The following is a 20,414-nucleotide window of genomic DNA, read 5'->3' as shown; positions in this document are numbered from 1 at the left end:
TTGTAATGAATTCAGTACGTCAGTGAGTGAATTATCAGTTTTGCTGATTATTTTTTCGTGTAGCCTGAACTATGTTATGTCATACATATTTCATTACTTTTCTACATATTTATCTACAAAATATTGAGCAAAAATATCGCTGGTACCGTTCATGAAATCGATGTATTCTTAAATTCGCTTTGAGATTCACTATAAACTTACGGGAAAGCTTAAAGATTATGAAATGGAATTACCTATTTTTCTTGACGCTATGAGAATACATTAAGGATGCAGCATCTCATCAGCGTGGGGAAAGGGGGGACCGTTCCGGAATATGCAACGGACTCTTATATGTGAGGTGGAACTCATTAATAAACCTTCTATCTTATACTTTGTCGTTCTTAAACCGGAAAAAACATCGTTTCTCTTTACATTATAACTCATAAAAATTCAGTGGGTACTAGAATAATATGCAAATAAATACACGCATGTAGCCAGTCACACCATTTGAACACATATTTAAGTGTACTGGCAAAATTTAGTAAGGCATTTGATAGTTCAGTGTAAATATGCTTTTTTAATTAAACTATATCGGGAGTCCTGGTATTGTTTAAGAAAACGAACAACGTTCTTTACACTATTGTACAAGTAGATTTTGAGATACTTAACACAAACTGATTCGAACTTTTCTATTTGAACAAGGTTTATTTATTTATTTTTTATTGCCCTTGTAGGCAGACGAGCATACGACCCACCTGATGGTGAGTAGTACACAAACTGATTCGAACTTTTCTATTTGAACAAGGTTTATTTATTTATTTTTTATTGCCCTTGTAGGCAGACGAGCATACGACCCACCTGATGGTGAGTAGTTATCGTCGCCCATGGACTTCAGCAATACCAGGGGCAGAGTCAAGCCGCTGCCTACCTTTTATTACACGCAATGTATCACAATTATAAATCAGAGAACTATCCGGATGGAAAGCTGTCCATGAGCCGTCTTTTACGTAGCTTACGTAACTAATTGAAGTCATCGTGGCCTAAAGGATAAGACGTCCGGTGCATTCGTATGTAGCGATGCAACGATGTTCGAATCCCGTAGGCGGGTACCAATTTTGCTAATGAAATACATATTTAGCAAATGTTCACGATTGACTTACACGGCGAAGGAATAACATCGTGTAATAAAAGTCAAACCCGCAAAGTTATAATTTGCGTAATTACTGGTGGTAGTACTTCTTGTGAGTTCGCATGGGTAGGTACCACCGCACTGCCAATTTTAGCCGTGACAAAGTAATTCGGTTTGAAGTATGGGGCCGTCATTGTAACTATACTGAGACTTTAGAAGTCATATCTCAAGGTGGGTGGCGGCATTTACGTTATAGATGTCTATGGGCTTCGGTAACCATTTAGCACCAGGTGGACTGTGAGTTCGTCCACCCATCTAAGCATTAAAAAAAACACTGGTTGACGAAATATATGTATATTCAAACGATAAGTGCTATACTTAGTAAGTAAAATAACATTGCTTTCAATTCATGTTAGGGTAGCTGATTCCATGTCGATCTTTAAATACCATATTGTGCACTTTAAACTATGCAACTCTGATCAAATCCTCAGAAATATATCTAAGGTATTACTTAAGGAAAGTGACGAGTCATTCCCATCACAAGTCGTCGTTAGAAGTCGTCGTGGCCTAAAGGATAAGACGTCCGGTGCATTCTTGTTGAACGATAAGCACCGGTGTTCGAATCCCGCAGGCGGGTACCAATTTTTCTATTGAAATACGTACTTAACAAATGTTCACGATTGACTTCCACGATGAAGGAATAACATCGTGTAATAAAAATCAAACCCGCAAAATTATAATTTGCGTAAATACTGGTGGTAGGACCTCTGGTGAGTTGTAGATGTCTATGGGCTCCAGTAACCATTTAACACCAGGTGGGCTGTGAGCTCGTCCACTCATCTAAGCAATAAAAAAAAAAGTGTTTTTGACTACTTACTGACAGCGCTGGATCCAATTTCAATGAGAATTGATCGTGCAACGGAGAGTATAAATATATAAAACTTCTAGTATTTTCTATTTAAATCCAAAATTATATTAAGGCTAAGGTATAAGGTTGGTCGCATAATTCTTACCTCGGTGGGTCAGGGGCGTGTTTCGCGACACAAGTGAGATTGATGTCTGAACCGGCCCTGACGAACAGCTCGGGTCCCGATAATATCTCGGCCTTTGACACTGTTGAAAACACGTACGTTTTGTAAATATACGTATTAATATATTGAAGCAAAAACTTTGTATCCCTTTTTACGAAAATTGCGCGGACGGAGGAGTACGAAATTTTCAACACTTATAGAGAATACAGAGAAGAAGTGCACAATGTTAATATTTTTTTTAAATAATGCATAAAATATACATTAAATCAATAAAGAAAACATTACACACACCACATACCATGTATTTGACGCACACACGCATGCATACTATTTATTGTCAAACTTTTGTTCTTGACGTCTGTGGTCAAATTGAGAATAGATTAAATATTGTTTGTCTTTATTAATATTTCTTTATAATGTAGCCTTGGCGAAATCTGTGATTATAGAAGTATAAAATACAATCATAATAGTGCACAAACTTACAATTCCAATTAATTATAGTCGAATTTAGACTACTGCGGGACCTCTAGCATTTATAAATACACGTGAAGCGTTTAAGACGAGGGTTCGAGAACTGTTTCTCAGAGAGTTAGCAGAGTCATCTGATTGTGAATATTTATTTATATGTATTTTTATACGTATATATGTATTTATGTATATCGACGCTTGAAAGGCAAACGTGACTCAGCGACAATAGCTGCATTGTAGATAAATGATAGGCAATAACCATATTCAATGCGCAAAAAAAATATATTTCTAGGTCTATTAAAATCATTTTAATCCTACAGCTAGATTCGTTAAAATATATTTTTTTTCAGGTTTATCCACTTTAAATTAGTCTACTGTAAAGTTCACGCATTGTCGCTTAGTCACGTTTGCTTTTCAAGCGTCGATATGTATTGATTTAAGTAGGAGTATTTGTATGTATAAATATTATGAATGTTATATATGTTTAAGTAATATCATTATCACACTACACCTTCCAAAGTTCATCTCTGCATCCCCGTAAGGTAGACTGTCAGAGAATGCCTATGGCATTAAGTCCGCCTTTATACTATCTAATATTTAAAGTTATAAATAAATAAATATCTGAGTGTGAGAATGAATTAGGCGAAGTTTTGTAACGCTCGTGAGACGTCGCATCTAAGCGCGTCATGCATGCTTTCCTACACGCGTAAGGTCAAGTTATGTAAACATCGTGTTAATTATGTTTACTAGTCATTTTAAGGTGTATTGTGAGCCATCATAGCTCCCGCATTCTACCTATATCTATCACGAAAAAGCCTTTGTTTTTGATGGAAGGACACAATGCACTTGAGACTTTGATCTCATGTAGTAAAAATAAACAGGACACTAGAAATGACCGTAGAATTATATTCAATCAATCATCAATTCAATCATCAATTTGTATAATTGAATATTATATCCATACAATACTTCTGTAATCTCTTATTATTCTCTTTTATCTTTTTTTTTATTGCTTATATCTCAAATAAACAAAAAAAAATTTCGTTTCTAATAATGCTTTCACTAACTCTTTGGAATATTGAAACAAAGGCTGTTTATAAAGAATATAATCATATGCTTTTATATTCCTGGAAAGTTTTTCACTGAACAAGAAACTTCCCGAGTTACGGGAGAGAGAAAAAAATATATTCCCGAAAATTTCACAAGTATACAAAATGAAGAACAATTTAAATGGCGAGTAAAAAACAAAGAAGTAGACTGACTCGAGCTTACATAACAATGAAGTATCTTGTTTTGCGAATAATAATAATAGTATAAGCAAAATTTTATAATATTCTTTGCTTTTTAACGACTTGCTTTCTTGTGAATTTTATGTTCGAATATTTGACAAGTTCACTGTATATTATTGTAACTAGCAGCTGGCTTTCTATACCTATACCGGTTTAACTAATGACTATTAATATGCGATATTTATCTTTGTAATTAAATGTCCATTTTAATTGTTATTAGTATCAACAATTAGATCTTTTTAACTGAACGTCAATTAAGTTTACGCAATTCAAATAGCTGAAGAATATATTTATATTATTTTGTTGTGATATTTTTTCAAAATTTAAATATTTTTTTATTGCTTACGTGGGTGAACGCACTCACAGCCCACCTGGTGTTAAGTGGTTACTGGAGCCCATAGAGATCTATAACACAAATGCGCCACCCACCTTAAATTATTATATATACCAAAATTATAAATGGCTATCCTGTTAAGGTGCAAAAATGTCGCTTACTCCAAATAGCGTTTCTCCTCTCGATATGATAAGCATTAGTTTCTCATACTTGTACTAAAACGTGTAGTATAATACCGCATTTTAGGTTGACTGCTGTATTATATAGTGTATAATAAATAGGTGGATTGCTGTTGCGCCCTTACTTATCGGATGGTGCAGCAGTGATTTGAAAATTTATTTATTTTAATTATACATACATAATTGTTATTTTAATACCAGCTAAGCAATAAAAAAAACTTAGTTTTAAGAGCTTTACTACATAATGAGTCATGGTTATTGTAATAAATAAACTTTAAAAATTATTTTAAAAATATTTATTATTATATGTACTATATGTATTATATGTACTGATGTTTTTTTGTTTTAACTGTTTTATTATTCGAGGACGAATAATACAGTCTTTTTTGATAACTTCTGACGGTAAATGAGAGGGAATTATGTATCAATACTTTTACGGTTCCTATTACCTTCTGGTTAAGTTAGTTGCGGGATCGAAGAGAAAGTTATTTTCCCTCAGGCTACCTGAACGTTAAAGTTCAGAGTTTTTTTGTGTGATTGCAGCTGTGTATCTTGACTACACAGAAGTTACTGTGATGAAAATGAGAGGGGGCAAATAAACCCCCCCCGGCAGAAAAATTTCAGCCACGAAGCATTCACGTGTTCCAATCTTATAAGTTTTTTCCCTACCTAAGCTGATAGCTTTGAGAGGCTATGTCAGCGTAACCTAACAAGTAGGTTAGCTCACGGGGCTCAAACCTGACGACGTTACTAACACTAACTCTAGCAAGAGCAGTGCTTCGCAGAGTAGAAGTGTGATAGTTCTTCTAAAGCAACTGAGACTGCGAAGCGATATTTAAGTCATGTATAATAATGCGTTTCGGTTTGAAGGGTGGGGCAGCCGTTGTAACTAAACTTGAGACCTTAAAACTTATATCTCAAGGTGGGTGGCGCATTTACATCGTTGACGTCTATGTGCTCCAGTAACCACTTTACACCAGGTGGGCTGTGAGATCGTCCACCCATCTAAGCACAAAAAATAATAATAATAATAATAAAATGCGCATAGTCGTTGTCATCAATGAACTCACCGACAACCGTGAGTCGAAAGGAGAGACTGATTTTAGGTTCAGTTGAGACTTGACATTCGTAGGCGCCGGAGTCGCGCGGCTGCGCTGGCGACACTCGCAGCGTCCACTCGTCGGAGCCGTCGGCGTGTAACGCGGCAAAACGTGCGTCACTGCTGTACGTGTGGACGCCGACCGTGAGAATGTGCAGGTCTCGTTTTCGAATCCAGGATACCTATACAACAAAAGATCTTTCTTAATTGATGTCAATATACGCTACAATAGAGAGACGAAGAACTAACAACTTCAGTAGTAACTAGGAAAAACTACAAATATTTTGTTTTTGTCTCTTCTATTAGAGTTTCTAAGGCACACCGAATATGTTAAAATGTGTTTTTATTTATTGCTTAGATGGGTGGACGATCTCACAGCCCACCTGGTGTTAAGTGGTTACTAGAGCCCATAGACATCTACAAAGTAAATGCGCCACCCACCTTGAGATATTAGTTCTAAGGTCTCAGTATAGTTACAACGGCTGCCCCACCTTTCAAACCGAAACGCATTACTGGTTCACGGCAGAAATAGGCAGGATAGTGGTGCCTACGCGCGCGGACTCACAAGAGATCCTACCACCAGTAATTACGCATATTATAATTTTGGGGGTTTGATTTTTATTACACGATGTTATTCCTTCACCGTGGAAGTCAATCGTGAACATTTGTTGAGTACGTGTTTCATTAGAAGAATTGGTACCCGCCTGAGATTCGAACACCGTTGCATCGCTCAACACGAATGCACCGGGACGTCTCATCCTTTAGGTCACGACGACTGTTTAACGCGTGTGATTTTGAGCACCCAATAAACGAACTAATGTGTTTCTAGTACTACCAGATAGAAAGTAACACTTGATCTTGACACGTAAGGAGTTATCAGTCGAGCTATTCACATTTAATTTGCCCATATTTTAATGACTATGGTGCTAAGTAAATTTTCATTGAAAATATTTATCAACTTACAAAACACTATCCAGGCGTTACCAGTGAGCAGCTGAGGAACTAAATAGTTATATCATTTTTGTGATTTTTAAATAATGTTTCTCTCATCTGAATATGAGATGCTTTAAAGGCGCAGTAATAACCACTCATTTGAACTTCAGCGTAATACTCTCATCCTCTCATCTTTATAATTTTCCACGTAATCCTCTATAAATTATGCTATTTTATGAATTTAATGGGTAGCGCTTAAAGGATTTCATTGCTATCCTAAACTGAAGGGTTGTGGTCATTTTAATGTCGAAAAGGGTTGAAAGAATGTGACGTACCTGCTTTGAACATATTTTATTACGGGTATATGCTAAAGTATTTTTCGTTATTTATTTTTAAAAAAACTGTATACATAATGTTAGAAAATAATATGATTTAATACATATAATATTAACGTTAAAAGCGTTTGCTATTGTAAAAAAAAAATGATAATAATAAAAATGATTTGAAGATTTTATACGAAAATTCCGAACACCGCAACAAATCAAAATAAGAATAATTCATTTACCACAATTAGGCACGAAAATTGCTTTGTGACGTCGCTCTCCGCAGAACTAATTGTCAGCGCATTTTTTCATCGCTTAATGCGGTCACATCGCGCGACTCAATTCGAATTTGTATTCGAGGCGATTCTCTGCTGGCGGGTTTAAAAACTTTCTTCAGTTTAAACCGTGGCGGAGACAACTAACTGGATATAACTGGATATTCTCGACGATTCTTTCTCTCTCCACGCTGAAGTTTTTATGGGTCAAGCCTAGATCAAGCGGAATTGAACTCGGTGCAGAATAAAATAGTATTGTCGTTGTTTTGCAGATTGTATTATTGAGATTACGGCGACTCTTTCTCTGAGCGTATTGTGATTTCTGAATACCCGGGGATATAAGAGATAACAGAACGCAAGAGTTTTGATGCTCGAGCAAGATGCTATGTAAATTCAGATCGGTGTTTTTGTGACTATTATTGTTTACCAAAATCCTAGCTTAGATAACATGAAGTGTGTTTCACGAGCGCTTATGGTAGACCAGATGATTTATTAACATTTGGTATATGATATTGGTGACATTGTGAACAGTACCATACGATAAAGAACCAGCATACGTGTAAAAAAAATACGAAATGGGCGAAGGCTAGCATTTTAAAGTAGAAACTAAACTTATAACTTAAGCGTCGAAGTGTAGTCAGAAATATCATACAACTCAATCAGCATATTTTGCTTGAGCCGTTTTCGTAAGAACCTTCTTAAAACTTTCAACCAGATTATAGATCTTCAGAAAGTTCCCAGGTATAATTTTCAAATGCATATCGCACTAAGTATTTGTTGAATAAAAACTCAATTCGGAACAAATTTTTTGAGTGTTATTTAACAATATCCAAGCCTTGCATTTGAGTTTTTCCATTCTTGATTTCGATTTTACTTTCTCTCATATGTAGCGATCTTATTAGATCCAGTGTTAGTAAGTTTTATGTTTCGTCTATTGGCTGGCCACTAGGACACAACAAAGTTGTATGATTTCTTTTTTTTTTGGCTGTTGACTACGAAACTCTAAAATCTACATGCAAAGAATTTATTTATCATCCCTAACAGAATTCCAATTTGTTCGACATTTTCGTTCAATTATTTTCATATTTAATAAATTCGTAAGTAGCTCGTTAATCTTTATTATGTAACAACGCGAAAATAAAGAGGAAATTAACACGAAAAAACTGGAACGGCTTCCCCCCACCTTTGGCAGTTTTTCTTTCACGAGCGCGGATAAAATGTGAGCGAAGTTAGATGAAGTGAATCGCCAGTAATCCACGCGCGAATGACTCAGCTCTTCACTAGCAATTTGGACACTATTCAGGAAGCACTCACAGCGGAAACCACACAGAAGATTGCCCATTCCCGTGAATGGTGCTACGCTAAATGTCCAATACCGCCTGTTAAGCTTGTACTAGGCAAAAAATGTAATTTCATTTACCTACATCAGATATTTAACAACAACTTGGTTGGAAAGTTTCACTACTACGCGAATCGTTTTTGTTGTTCCTGAATCTGGTTTTTTGTTTTTTTATATAAATTACAGTATTCTTAAGATATGTATATAACATACTTATAAATAAAGTGGACGTTTTTAATACGCTTTTATTAGCTTCAGACGTATGTAATTTTGAACATGATTTTGACCCCCTTCAAAACGTCGGATTAACTCGAAATTTGGTATAATTATTAAGGACTGATCGATGACAATTCAATATTTAAAAAAAAATTGTTTTTTTTTTTTTTAAATGTTGTAATTCACATGAAAAATGAAAAATAAATAATCGTAAATAAAATAAAAATAAATAAGTAATATTTATTTTATGAGTCTCTTGAATAGAAAATAGTTATGTCACATAAAAGCGAAATATGTATTTATATGAAAGTATCCATGTAGACGTCATGTCTAGTCTTACTCGTATAAAATAACTTTAGTGGGCCAAACACGAGGACTTGTTGAGGCTTCAGAGTCCCCACCTTCACTATGAAATATTTTTTAATTTATATTTAAAAAATTTGGATATGACCTTTGAAGTTTAATATACTGAATTTTTTAAGTGGCCATTAAAAAGAAATTCAAGTAGAATAGAATAGGATAATTTGTATTTCAGCGTTTTCGCAAATAGGTCGCAAATATCGAAAACTCACTAATGATTGCTTTAACAACTCATACAATAATGATATTTATAACTTTGAGAGCCACGATTTTTTTAAATAATTCGACGAAAAGCAAAGTAAGGTTTACTTATATATAAAAATAATATTTTATAAGTGATATTAATTTAATGACGTAACTTGATATCGGACGCTCGTTCTTCACAACAATTTCGAACTTTATAAAGAACTAGAGATGTACCCGTCCGCTTCGCTGGGCATTTAAAATTAACATTATTATTTCTCACCCTCACAAAGATTCTCATCATTAACGTCCGCGCAACTGCTGTAGGGAGTCCAACACTCATATAAATATTAGCCTATCCATTAAGTACATGTATTTTCTACATGGATACAAAGTTTCAAGTCAATCGGATGCATCATAGTTCAGTAGTTATAACGGAACATCCGTAAAAACCACTGTAGATTTATATATTAGTATAGATGTAAATCAATAGAATACAAATGAAGTGGTGAAAAGATTTAAGTCGGGAGATATGCTCTGGTTCTCTTATGGTTTTACTGCCCTAAATGGGCAAATGAATTTACGGAATGTCTACTGGTGTTATGATTCTGGCTACCGGAGTCATCACAGCGTCAATGCAGCTGCCCATCTTGGGACATTTATTGAAGTCAAATGGAGCCTAATAAGTTACGTATGCGTAAAATTAATTCTGCGGATTTCACTATACATTTTCCTTTAAAAGTCTTAGTTGTAGGTGAGCATATGCTCGGTGTAAGTTTACAATGAAAAATGGCACTAGCTCGCGAGACTCGAACGAAATATTCCCATTACTTGAAACACGGAAACCGAGCGTCTCATTTATTAGGCCAGAGACGCTTCAAAGTAATGTGGATCTCTTTGGAAATGGTGGCGTAATTAATATATTGTCACATTGAAGATACATGTTAAGGTGATAGAAATGAATAACGAGGTTTTCATTGAAAAATGAGCGATGGATGTTTGCGGGATAGCGACATAAGTGTGAGACTACCTGCATTACCCATGATCTGTAAGCGGAGTAAAATGTTCCTTCGGAACAAAGTGACACTTTACAAAACTTGCATAAGGCCCGTCATGACTTACGCGAGTTTTTTTTTTTTTTTTTTTTATGATTGAAAGATTACTGGTGGCCCGGAGGCCTTTCCAGTTTCACCAGGACACGTGGGCGAGCAAAGGCTCAGCCAGGAGGGGTGGGATTTGCTAACAGCTACCCGAGCGCCTCCGAAGGAGACCTAACAGCTCAAGAGTAGCTGCTTCGCGAATGAATCTACTACCGGATCGGAATCGCGACCCGCTGAGAAGATCCGGCGAGAAACTCAGCGAGCTGATTCATGGGTTAGGTTGCACGGCGAACTCTTTGTCGAGTTCGACGAGTACGGTTACCGAAGTCCCTAAGCCTGCTCCTAGTGTTAGAGCTGAAGGCGTCTAATGCAAAGGTTATTGGATCTGATGGATCCGTAAGGACGTGTCTAGGGCGTCGACGGTGACTGGCTCCTGCGTGATCAGGATTCGGGGAGTAGTCAGCGGCGGCAACGATAAGGCGATTATCATGACGCATAGCCTTATCGAAGTACCGTTCCGACACTGACTTCATGTATTTCTGGATAGACTCGAGGCCCAGGTCGTCGTGTAGGTCAACGTTCCTCACGAACCACGGAGCTCCGACGGCTAACCTGCAAAAGCGGGATTGTAAAGATTGGAGGGTGTCTATGTGTGTGCGGGCCGCGTGAGCGAACACCACACTCGCGTAAGTCATGACGGGCCTAATGCAAGTTTTGTAAAGTGTCACCTTGTTCCGAAGGGACATTTTACTCCGCTTACAGATCATGGGGTAGAGTCTACCGAGAATAAACGCGGCACGGTCACGGACTGATTTTATATGCGGGCGGAATGTCATCGATGCATCCAGGGTAACGCCCAGGTACTTGACCTTCCTGGCCCAGGGTATGGGTTGTCTAAAGAGAGTAATCGGGGGTGTGAGATTCCTCCTCCTAATCCGGGAGGAAATCCGTGTGGAGCTTCCCCTCTGAAATAGCACCGCAGTACTTTTCGCTGGGTTGATGTCTATGCGCCATTTTCGGAACCACTGTCCTAGGGCTAGGGCTGCGCTCTGAAGCTTCTTCGCGATTAGGGACTTGTTTCTACTGGAATAGTAAACAGTCGTGTCGTCGGCGAATAAAGCTAAATGGGTCGGCGGCGACCGGGGAATATCGTTAACGAATAAGCTAAATAGGAGGGGTGAGAGGACAGAGCCTTGCGGGACTCCAGCTGTGAGAGATCGTGGGGAGGAGCGGGTTCCCTCGACTCGATATTGAAAAGAGCGGTTCGACAAGAAGTCCCGTATGATGAGCACGAGACTATCCGGCACGCCTATGTTGAATAGTTTGAAAATCAAACCGTTGTGCCAGACTTTGTCGAACGCTTTTGCGACGTCGAAGAAGAGAGCTCCCGTGTATAACGGTTTTGGTCGATTAAGCCCCACAAGAATGTGCTCCGTGAGGCGGTGCACCTGTTGAACGCATGAGTGATTTGTACGGAATCCGAATTGTTCATCGATGAGAATGCCCTTGGATGAGACGAAGTCTCTGAGGCGTTTGTAGAGCAGACGCTCATACAGTTTGCCTAGAGACATGAGGAGGCTAATCGGGCGGTATCTTACGCGAGTGTGGTGTTCGCTCACGCGGCCCGCACACACATAGACACCCTCCAATCTCTACAATCCCGCTTTTGCAGGTTAGCCGTCGGAGCTCCGTGGTTCGTGAGGAACGTTGACCTACACGACGACTTGGGCCTCGAATCTATCTAGAAATACATGAAGTCAGCGTCGGAACGGTACTTCGATAAGGCTATGCGTCATGATAATCGCCTTATCGTTGCCGCCGCTGACTACTTCCCGAATCCTGATCACGCAGGAGCCAGTCACCGTCGACGCCCTAGACACGTCCTTACGAATCCATCAGATCCAATAACCTTTGCATTAGACGCCTTCAGCTCTAACACTAGGAGCAGGCTTAGGGACCCCGGTAACCGTACTCGTCGAACTCGACAAAGAGTTCGCCGTGCAACTTAACCCATGAATCAGCTCGCTGAGTTTCTCGCCGTATCTTCTCAGCGGGTCGCGATTCCGATCCGGTAGTAGATTCATTCGCGAAGCAGCTACTCTTGAGCTGTTAGGTCTCCTTCGGAGGCGCTCGGGTAGCTGTTAGCAAATCCCACCCCTCCTGGCTGAGCCTTTGCTCGCCCACCTGTCCTGGTGAAACTGGAAAGGCCTCCGGGCCACCAGTAATTCTTCAATCATAAAAAAAAAAAAAAAAAAATACCTGCATTAATCTATATCTATACTAATATTATAAAGAGGAAAGATTTGTTTGTTTGTTTGTTTCGAATAGGCTCCGAAACTACTGGACCAATTTGAAAAATTCTTTTTCCATTAGAAGCCGACATTGTCCCTGATGAACATAGGCTACTTTTTTTTTTTTTTTTTTGGTTTCATGTGTGTTTTAATGTTTCCGAAGCGAAGCGAGGGCGGGTCGCTAGTCTTAATTGTAACCATTACATACATACAAATAACATTGAATACATATATAAATTATTGAATCTATCCTATCTATTTTCAATGCATAGATATAAGTGTAGATCAATCTTTAGACGTAGGTATGTATGTTTGTCTCCTATGCGATTTCATCCGATGGTGATGGAGCTCCGTACACTATTCATAAGTACACCAGACAAGTTTTCTCAAGCAGTTTAAAGAAATTGATGTTTTTTCTTAAAATGATTCATTAAATCTTACCTTCAAATTCATTGTGCACCTGACACGTAAATAAATAATATATTAAATATAAATATTAAATATTTACTAACAATCACGCTACGTTAACTGATCCCGTGGTAAGTTCGTAAAGAATTTGTGTAAAAGGTACCAGATAACGGAAATAAATATAAGATTTTTATTATACACATACATATATTTAATATACATCCATAACGCTGGAAAAGACATTTTATATTTTTCATACAAATATCTCGATTCGAGCCCGCGACCCCCTTGTGTAGTGACCATGTCACTTACCACTACACCAGACGGCCGTCAAATGAAATATATTCAAAGAAATAAGATCGAAAAAACTTCAATTTATGATAGAAAACCAAACTAAAAGAAAATTTACATGTAGCTATTACGTTACATAAGCAAAGGTCCACAAAAGGTCTAGGTCTTTTGTTTCAATTACCGTCCTTGTAGGAAGATAAACAAGAACGATTTGTCTTTCCTGTTGACATTTATTATGAGCAGATTTCGTCCGTTTGATATATGATGTTTACTGTATATTAGGATGATCCTACGTTGCGGGCGGCTTCTATTATTTGTATGACTGATTATTGCTAGTGTTTTTATTTAATTTGCTAATGTAAGGTTACATTGAAAATTGTATGTAAATGACATAGAATTTCATCACTGGTGGTAGGACCTCTTGGAAGTCCGCACGGGTAGGTACCACCACCTCGCCTATTTCCGCCGTGAAGCAGTAATGCGTTTCGGTTCGAAGGGTGGGGTAGCCGTTGTAACTATACTGAGACCGTAGAACTTATATCTCGAGGTGGGTGGCGCGTTTACGTTGTAGATGTCTATGGGCTCCAGTAACCACTTAACACCAGGTGGGCTGTGAGCTCGTCCACCGATCTAAGCAATAAAAAAAAACCTTCACATGTGTGTTGATAAGTGAAAATTATTGGTTTGTGATAATTAGTGTATTTATGTGGTTATCTTCTGAATTCATAGATACTTGCCATTGTCCTTCAGATAAATTATGATGTAAGCTACGACTTTAAATATAATGTCTGAATGTAATGCAACTTAAACCTAAATATATTTATATAAGATCTCTTTAAATATATCCTCTTAAGTATGTGGTATTCTATATCATTATAAGATAATGACAAATTTAATAAAGCTTTTACATGTTAAACCACTTTTTTTAATCATCTCATTTTCTCGTCATTATTCTATCCCATTTTCATTGCTTTTTACAGTTTTGAATGAAAATAGGTTGATATCGTCCTACGTGGACGCGGTCGTAGATTTTGTAGCCGCCACACAATTTTCACCCTTTCAGCTCTAGGAGCAGGCTTAGGGACCTCGGTAACCGTACTCGTCGAACTCGACAAAGAGTTCGCCGTGCAACCTAACCCATGAATCAGCTCGCTGAGTTTCTCGCCGGATCTTCTCAGCGGGTCGTGATTCCGATCCGGTAGTAGATTCATTCGCGAAGCAGCTACTCTTGAGTTGTTAGGTCTCCTTCGGAGGCGCTCGGGTAGCTGTTAGCAAATCCCACCCCTCCTGGCTGAGCCTTTGCTCGCCCACCTGTCCTGGTGAAACTGGAAAGGCCTCCGGGCCACAAGTAATCCTTCAATCATAAAAAAAAAAAAAATAAATAAAAAAAAAAAAAAAAAAAAAAACAATTTTCACCCAACTCTAGCTGTACCACCATTACAGTTTCGTGATGAGTTATGGATGATATGTTATGTGTATTTCTGATGACTACAAAATGAACTAATACAGTATTTGTATATTTGTAACTGTTCTATTGATTGATGATTCTGGAATCATGATAAAGGGAGCTTTAAATACTAATATGCGTTACGTGATTGATATTAGTATTTTTTAATTTAAGATATTTTTTTCATGTCAAATAAAGTCCATTAACGATCGCGAAGTGACGAGGTTAAATGTAATAATCGGTGTAGTAAAATACAATGATACCGCTTTAGTTACGATGCAATATAGTTCGAATTCACGAACAGAGTTACGGCTGCCAAATGAACACGTTACTAATGAGCGAAAATTCGCGGAATATCAGATTGCAATTGCAGCTCTATTTATTGTCAGACCGTGAAAATCCGGCACGCGGAAAATACAATTGATACGGAATGGCGTGGATTGATCCCGAAATAAACTAAAATTATAATTGTTCGTGTAAATTATACATTAAGATATTTTACATAGACATAAAACAGAGGTTATGTTCGTTAATAAAATATGAAACAATCTATTTTCTGAACAAATCATAATGTAGAGTACATGTAAAGGAAAAATCTAAAACACTATGTAACTTTTCTTCATTTAAAATCGTCATGTAAGTTTTCTCAATTTAACAATGTGAACTGAACGCGCAAACGACATTTAAAGACAAATATAGTTGTTACTAGTAAATATTGAATACATTCCTGAGATAATTATTATAGCACTGAAGTTTACACATAGTGCTTCTGGCATTTTTTTTTTCCACAGGAGAGAATCGCCGGATCCCCACCCGCACGGCAGGTGGGGTATGTGGGAGTCGAACCTCACTAAAAACTCCTACCGCTCACAGCCGGCGTCCTACCCCGGACCGGGTGGGAACCCAGTCGGAGCTATTGAGACGGCGGGACAGGGCTTACGCAGAGCACATTAAATCCATCCCGCCGTCCCCCAGTGCTTCTGGCATAGGTGATATTCATCAGCCGATAGATACACTATAGGTATATTCAGGACCGCGCCGCCTCTGTGTGCTAAGTGTGCGGTGCGCACAGGCGTCAAGACAGTAAGCGCGCCGGCACCGAAATTATTTATGTTACACTTACACAACAACAAATTCTTTAAGTAAATAGGTACAATAGGCGGAACATATGCCTTGTAAATAACAAAACATATAATGCATTTATAGTACATATCTCCCACATTGACGTCAAAACAATAAGTCAAAATTAATAAATAATAAATAAAAAATACATTGAAACATGAAGATTCGTAAAAAAGGCGTTTCATGGGTTTGGCACACAGGCGCTGCCGGGGGTCGATGCGGCCCTGTATGTACTCACGATCAAATGGGTTATTACTCGTCTAATTACTTCGGCTATTGTAAAGTATCCTCTAGATCAGTGATTCTCAACCTTTTTTTTGTTGCGGTACATATTAAACGATTTCAAAATTTGGCGGCACACAAAAAAAGATAAAAATTTAAATAAATTTACTTACTACAACACACTGCATAAATAGTTTATAAAAAAAATTTAATATACGAAATAAACTACAATCTAATATATAAAATTCTCGTGTCACAGTTTTCGTTGCCATACTCCTCCGAAACGGCTTGACCGATTTTGATGAAATTTTTTGTGCTTATCTGGTATCTATGAGAATCGGCCAACATCTATTTTTCATCCCCCTAAATGCTAGGGGTAGTCCACCCATAAATTTTTATTTTTATTTTTTAGACAAAATTTTTAATTTCTATTTTTTTATGATACAACATACAAAAATACATACAATCCTCAATTTTCACCCCTCTACGATCAACCCTTATTTTTTATTTGCTAATTAAAAACTTTAAATTTTTTTGCGAGAATTTTGTTTTTATTTTGTCATGACGTAGAATAAAAAAATTCATATTACTCTGAAATTTTCACCCCTCTACGATCAACCCCTATTTTTTATTTGTTAATTATAAACTTTAATTTTTTTGGCAAGATTTTCATTTTTATTTTTATTTTGTCATGAATTAAAATAAAAAATCTGATGTTACTCTCAATTTTTCATCCCTCTATGATCAACCCCTATTTTTTATTTGTTAATTATAAACTTTAATTTTTTTGGCAAGTTTTTTATTTTGTTTTGTCATGACTTAAAATAAAAAAAATCATATTACTCTCAATTTTCACTCTTATACGATCAACCCCTATTTTTCCATCCCGATTAATTTTTTTTTAATTCTATGCACAAATCCGCAATAAGGTTGCAATATGGCAATCAAATATTATAATTGTAGTACGATAAATTCTTATTCAGAGTTTATAATTTCAAGTTCCTTTAATTATGATTTTTTTTAAATTGAATTTGATCTCCCGCCCTCGCCGGTCGACTACTGATCAACTATCAATCGATCAGCTATCCCCGCCAGGTGTCACCACTCATCCACCAAACATCACGTAGTAGGGATGAGGACGAAGCCGGTCTCCTGTCTTACTTACTCACTATACATCATAGATTATACACTATATATTTGAGAGCTATACAATACTATACATTTTTCAGCCATGTGTTTTTGGTTTTATTTGTGTATCAATAGTATGTTCAGTAGGTTTGAGAATCGGCTACTATCTATTTTACTCCTAAGCGAAAAGGGTTGTCCAACCCAAACATTAATTTTTTATTTTAATTTTTTGGATTTTTTTTTTGTTTATAATGAGGTATTATGTGGTTAAATGAGGTTTTTTTTTCTACAGTAGAATTTCCCTAGAAATCCTATTTAAGGCAACACAACGTTTGCCGGGTCAGCTAGTATACTATAAATTTCTTTTTGTGGATTTAAATATATATTCTTGTTTAAATTATTTTTCTTTTAAAATGATATAATTTAATAATATTAACATTATTATATATTTGCAAAATTTGGCGGCACACTTTTGAAATTTGGCGGCACACAAAAGTGCCGCGGAACAGTGGTTGAGAATCACTGCTCTAGATCATAAGGCAGTGAGTTTTGTCTCTTCTAAAAATTTCTCCAGCTTAACTCACGGACGCTATGCATCGTGGCAGAAGTACACTACCAGTAACTAAGCATCCTCAATAATTTTCGTGTTTTTTAATTTTATCAGACCCTTTTCCTTCAGCATAAAAGTTATTTATGATTGTGTAGAAGGCACGTATTGACATAGAAACTTTGAGGTATCGAGAGGCAAACCTAAAATAAGCCTCGAATTTGGATTAGTCTTGACTAAACTATTTTCATTTATAATTTATGTCCTTTAAATGATTGTTATTATAGTTATTAAAATGTCTCTAATAGAGATCTAATTTTATTATGCTTAATAAATTTCGGAATTGCAAACCGTACCTGACTTTTCTATGTCTATTATAGACCAGTAGATGCAGTCTGGTCAGTGGCCTCAAGAGTCATTTCCATTTTATCATTTGGATTTGTGATACCGTTTAAACTTTTATCATTTAAAAATGCTTAAACTAAACGAACTTTAGCTCAAGATGATGATTTGGTTTCAAGATTGTATTAAAGTTTGGAAATAAAGCAAAGAATATTTTAATAGTATTTTTAAACTTTCATTCAAACTTGGCATCTTTTTGCGATATAAAATTAAAATACCATTCTAAACAAACAAACAAAACATTTTGGCAATAGGCAGAATTTTTACTGTGTCTTTGGAACAGATTATGTCCATTAGTGATGGTGACTACTTACTTTTAGGTAGGCTGTACGCCCTGTCTAAGAATGGCAGTAAAAATATCATTGTTAACCTTGTGCATTTAGTTACGAAAATGTACTTTTCATTTGGTAATAAATCTAATGTTATCTCTCTTATTGATTGCATCATTCTTGAATTGAAACTTTAACCTTGTTTCTTTCTCTACGACCTTCAAATTAAGGCGCATTATGAAAATCGAACAAAAAGTTGAATGTAATATGTTCATTGTCTGTGAACAAAAACCTTAAGTGGACTGCAATTTGAATTAGATATAGTTAATGTTCATCTCCTTACTCGTAGCTCGTATAATATTTTTTGATGAAGAGGACGCAAATAACCCAATGTCCCTGACAATGACAGATTCGACAACGTTTGGCTAACGACACACGCATTAATTCACATTCATCGTACTGTACACTGAGATTTAATGCCTAAATTTATCACAATAATTGTTAAAATATTGTGGATAATAAATAACACTAGAACAAGCAGTTTATACTTTATCCTAAATTACATGATGATCTTAAGGAAATTACTTACTTAATCTTACTGGTTGTAGGACCACTTGTGAGTCCACCGGCTAGGTACCACCGGCCTGCCTATTTCTGCCGTGAAGCAGTAACGCGTTTCGATTTGAAGGGTGGGGCAGCCGTTGTAACTATACTTGAGACCTTAGAACTTATATCTCAAGGTGGGTGGCGCATTTACGTTGTAGATGTCTATGTGCTCCAGTAACCACTTAACACCAGGTGGACTGTGAGCTCGTCCCATCTAAGCAATAAAAAAAAATTATATTAGGAAAATACTAAATATACCAAAACAGCTGTAGACAATGCTTACCGCTCGATCAGCCAGATTTCGGACTTTGCAGTGTAAATACGCAGGCTGTCCAACAGCAGCGGTGGCTTCGCGCTTCGTACTATTGTCGAAGTACGGCTGCCCTAGAGGTTCCCAACCTCCGCCGCCGGCTGACACACCTGTTAAAACAAAACAATTGCAGCTTATAGTGAGGGGTAGATCTCAGGGGTATTTTTATTCATTAACTACCTGACCCAGCAGACTTCGTAGTGCCTCAATCGATAAATGAAAGACCTAAACTTTTGTATAAAATAAACTTAAAACAAACAAAAGGAATCCGTCCGACGGGGGACACATGAAAGGAAAAACAAAATTGTTATTTTTATTTAATTCCGAGCATTTTCTTATTTATCTGCCTTTTAAACCTTCTCTGGGCTTCCACAAATAATTCAAGACCAAAATTAGCCAAATCGGTCCAGCCGTTCTCGAGTTTTAGCGAGACTAACGAACAGCAATTCATTTTTTACATATGTAGATACTATGGGTTAGTCACTAGTATCGAATTTCGCATTCTCATCTTGTCTTAAACACAAACAATTTTCGATTTAAAATTATAATTACAAATAAGATGCGGGCGCACGCTACTCACACTCAAAACGGAAGCACCCGGAACATAGATTATACACTTCTCTGTCAAAAGACGGACATAAATACTAAAAATTATGTATAGTGAGCGGGCATACGGCCGCGAGAGTGACGTACAGGTCGGTTTGCTATAAGCTCAATTTCATTACGAGGGCTGCACTAAAAGTATCGGGAATGGAATATTTCCACTGTTCCTGTCATATTAAAATCTTTTTAATTGAAAACTCCTTGGTTTTAAAAATCGAATACCATTTATTTATTTAAAAAAAGATTCTTGGTCTTGTCACGAGGTTTTGTCAAACTTGTTTAGTCGTTGAGAAAATGGAATTGACTCGAGAAAATTCAAGAGCGATGATTTATTATGACTTTTGAAGTGGTTTAACACAAAAACAGTGTGTTGACCGGATGATTTCTGCATTTGGTGATGAAGCCCCATCCAAAACCACAATTTATCGCTAGTTTGCTGAGTTTCAACGTGGACGTGTCAAGCTCAGTGATGATCCCCGTCAAGGTCGTCCAAAAACTGCAGTAACCCAAGAAAACGTTGATGCTGCGCGT

General features: G+C 37.0%; 1 protein-coding gene and 1 long non-coding RNA gene across 3 annotated transcripts in view; one reads left to right on the top strand and one right to left on the bottom strand.

Moving 5' to 3' along the window:
• LOC134200864 (uncharacterized) overlaps positions 1 to 20,414 on the top strand; it is an 83,926-nt gene that overhangs the window by 8,115 nt on the left and 55,397 nt on the right. The gene's annotated exons all lie outside the window — the stretch shown is intronic.
• LOC101741972 (limbic system-associated membrane protein) overlaps positions 1 to 20,414 on the bottom strand; it is a 48,825-nt gene that overhangs the window by 8,041 nt on the left and 20,370 nt on the right. For both annotated transcript variants that reach the window (XM_021350277.3, XM_062674730.1), the window contains exons 3-5: positions 19,254 to 19,390; positions 5,480 to 5,690; positions 2,122 to 2,221 (exon numbers count right to left, since the gene is read on the bottom strand). In XM_021350277.3, coding sequence (XP_021205952.1) covers positions 2,122 to 2,221; positions 5,480 to 5,690; positions 19,254 to 19,390 — 448 coding nt within the window. The remainder of the gene's footprint in view (positions 1 to 2,121; positions 2,222 to 5,479; positions 5,691 to 19,253; positions 19,391 to 20,414) is intronic.

The sequence above is a fragment of the Bombyx mori genome, chromosome 21, assembly GCF_030269925.1.
Source record: "Bombyx mori chromosome 21, ASM3026992v2".
Classification (NCBI taxonomy): domain Eukaryota; kingdom Metazoa; phylum Arthropoda; class Insecta; order Lepidoptera; family Bombycidae; genus Bombyx; species Bombyx mori.
This window is presented reverse-complemented; position numbering and strand designations above follow the sequence as displayed.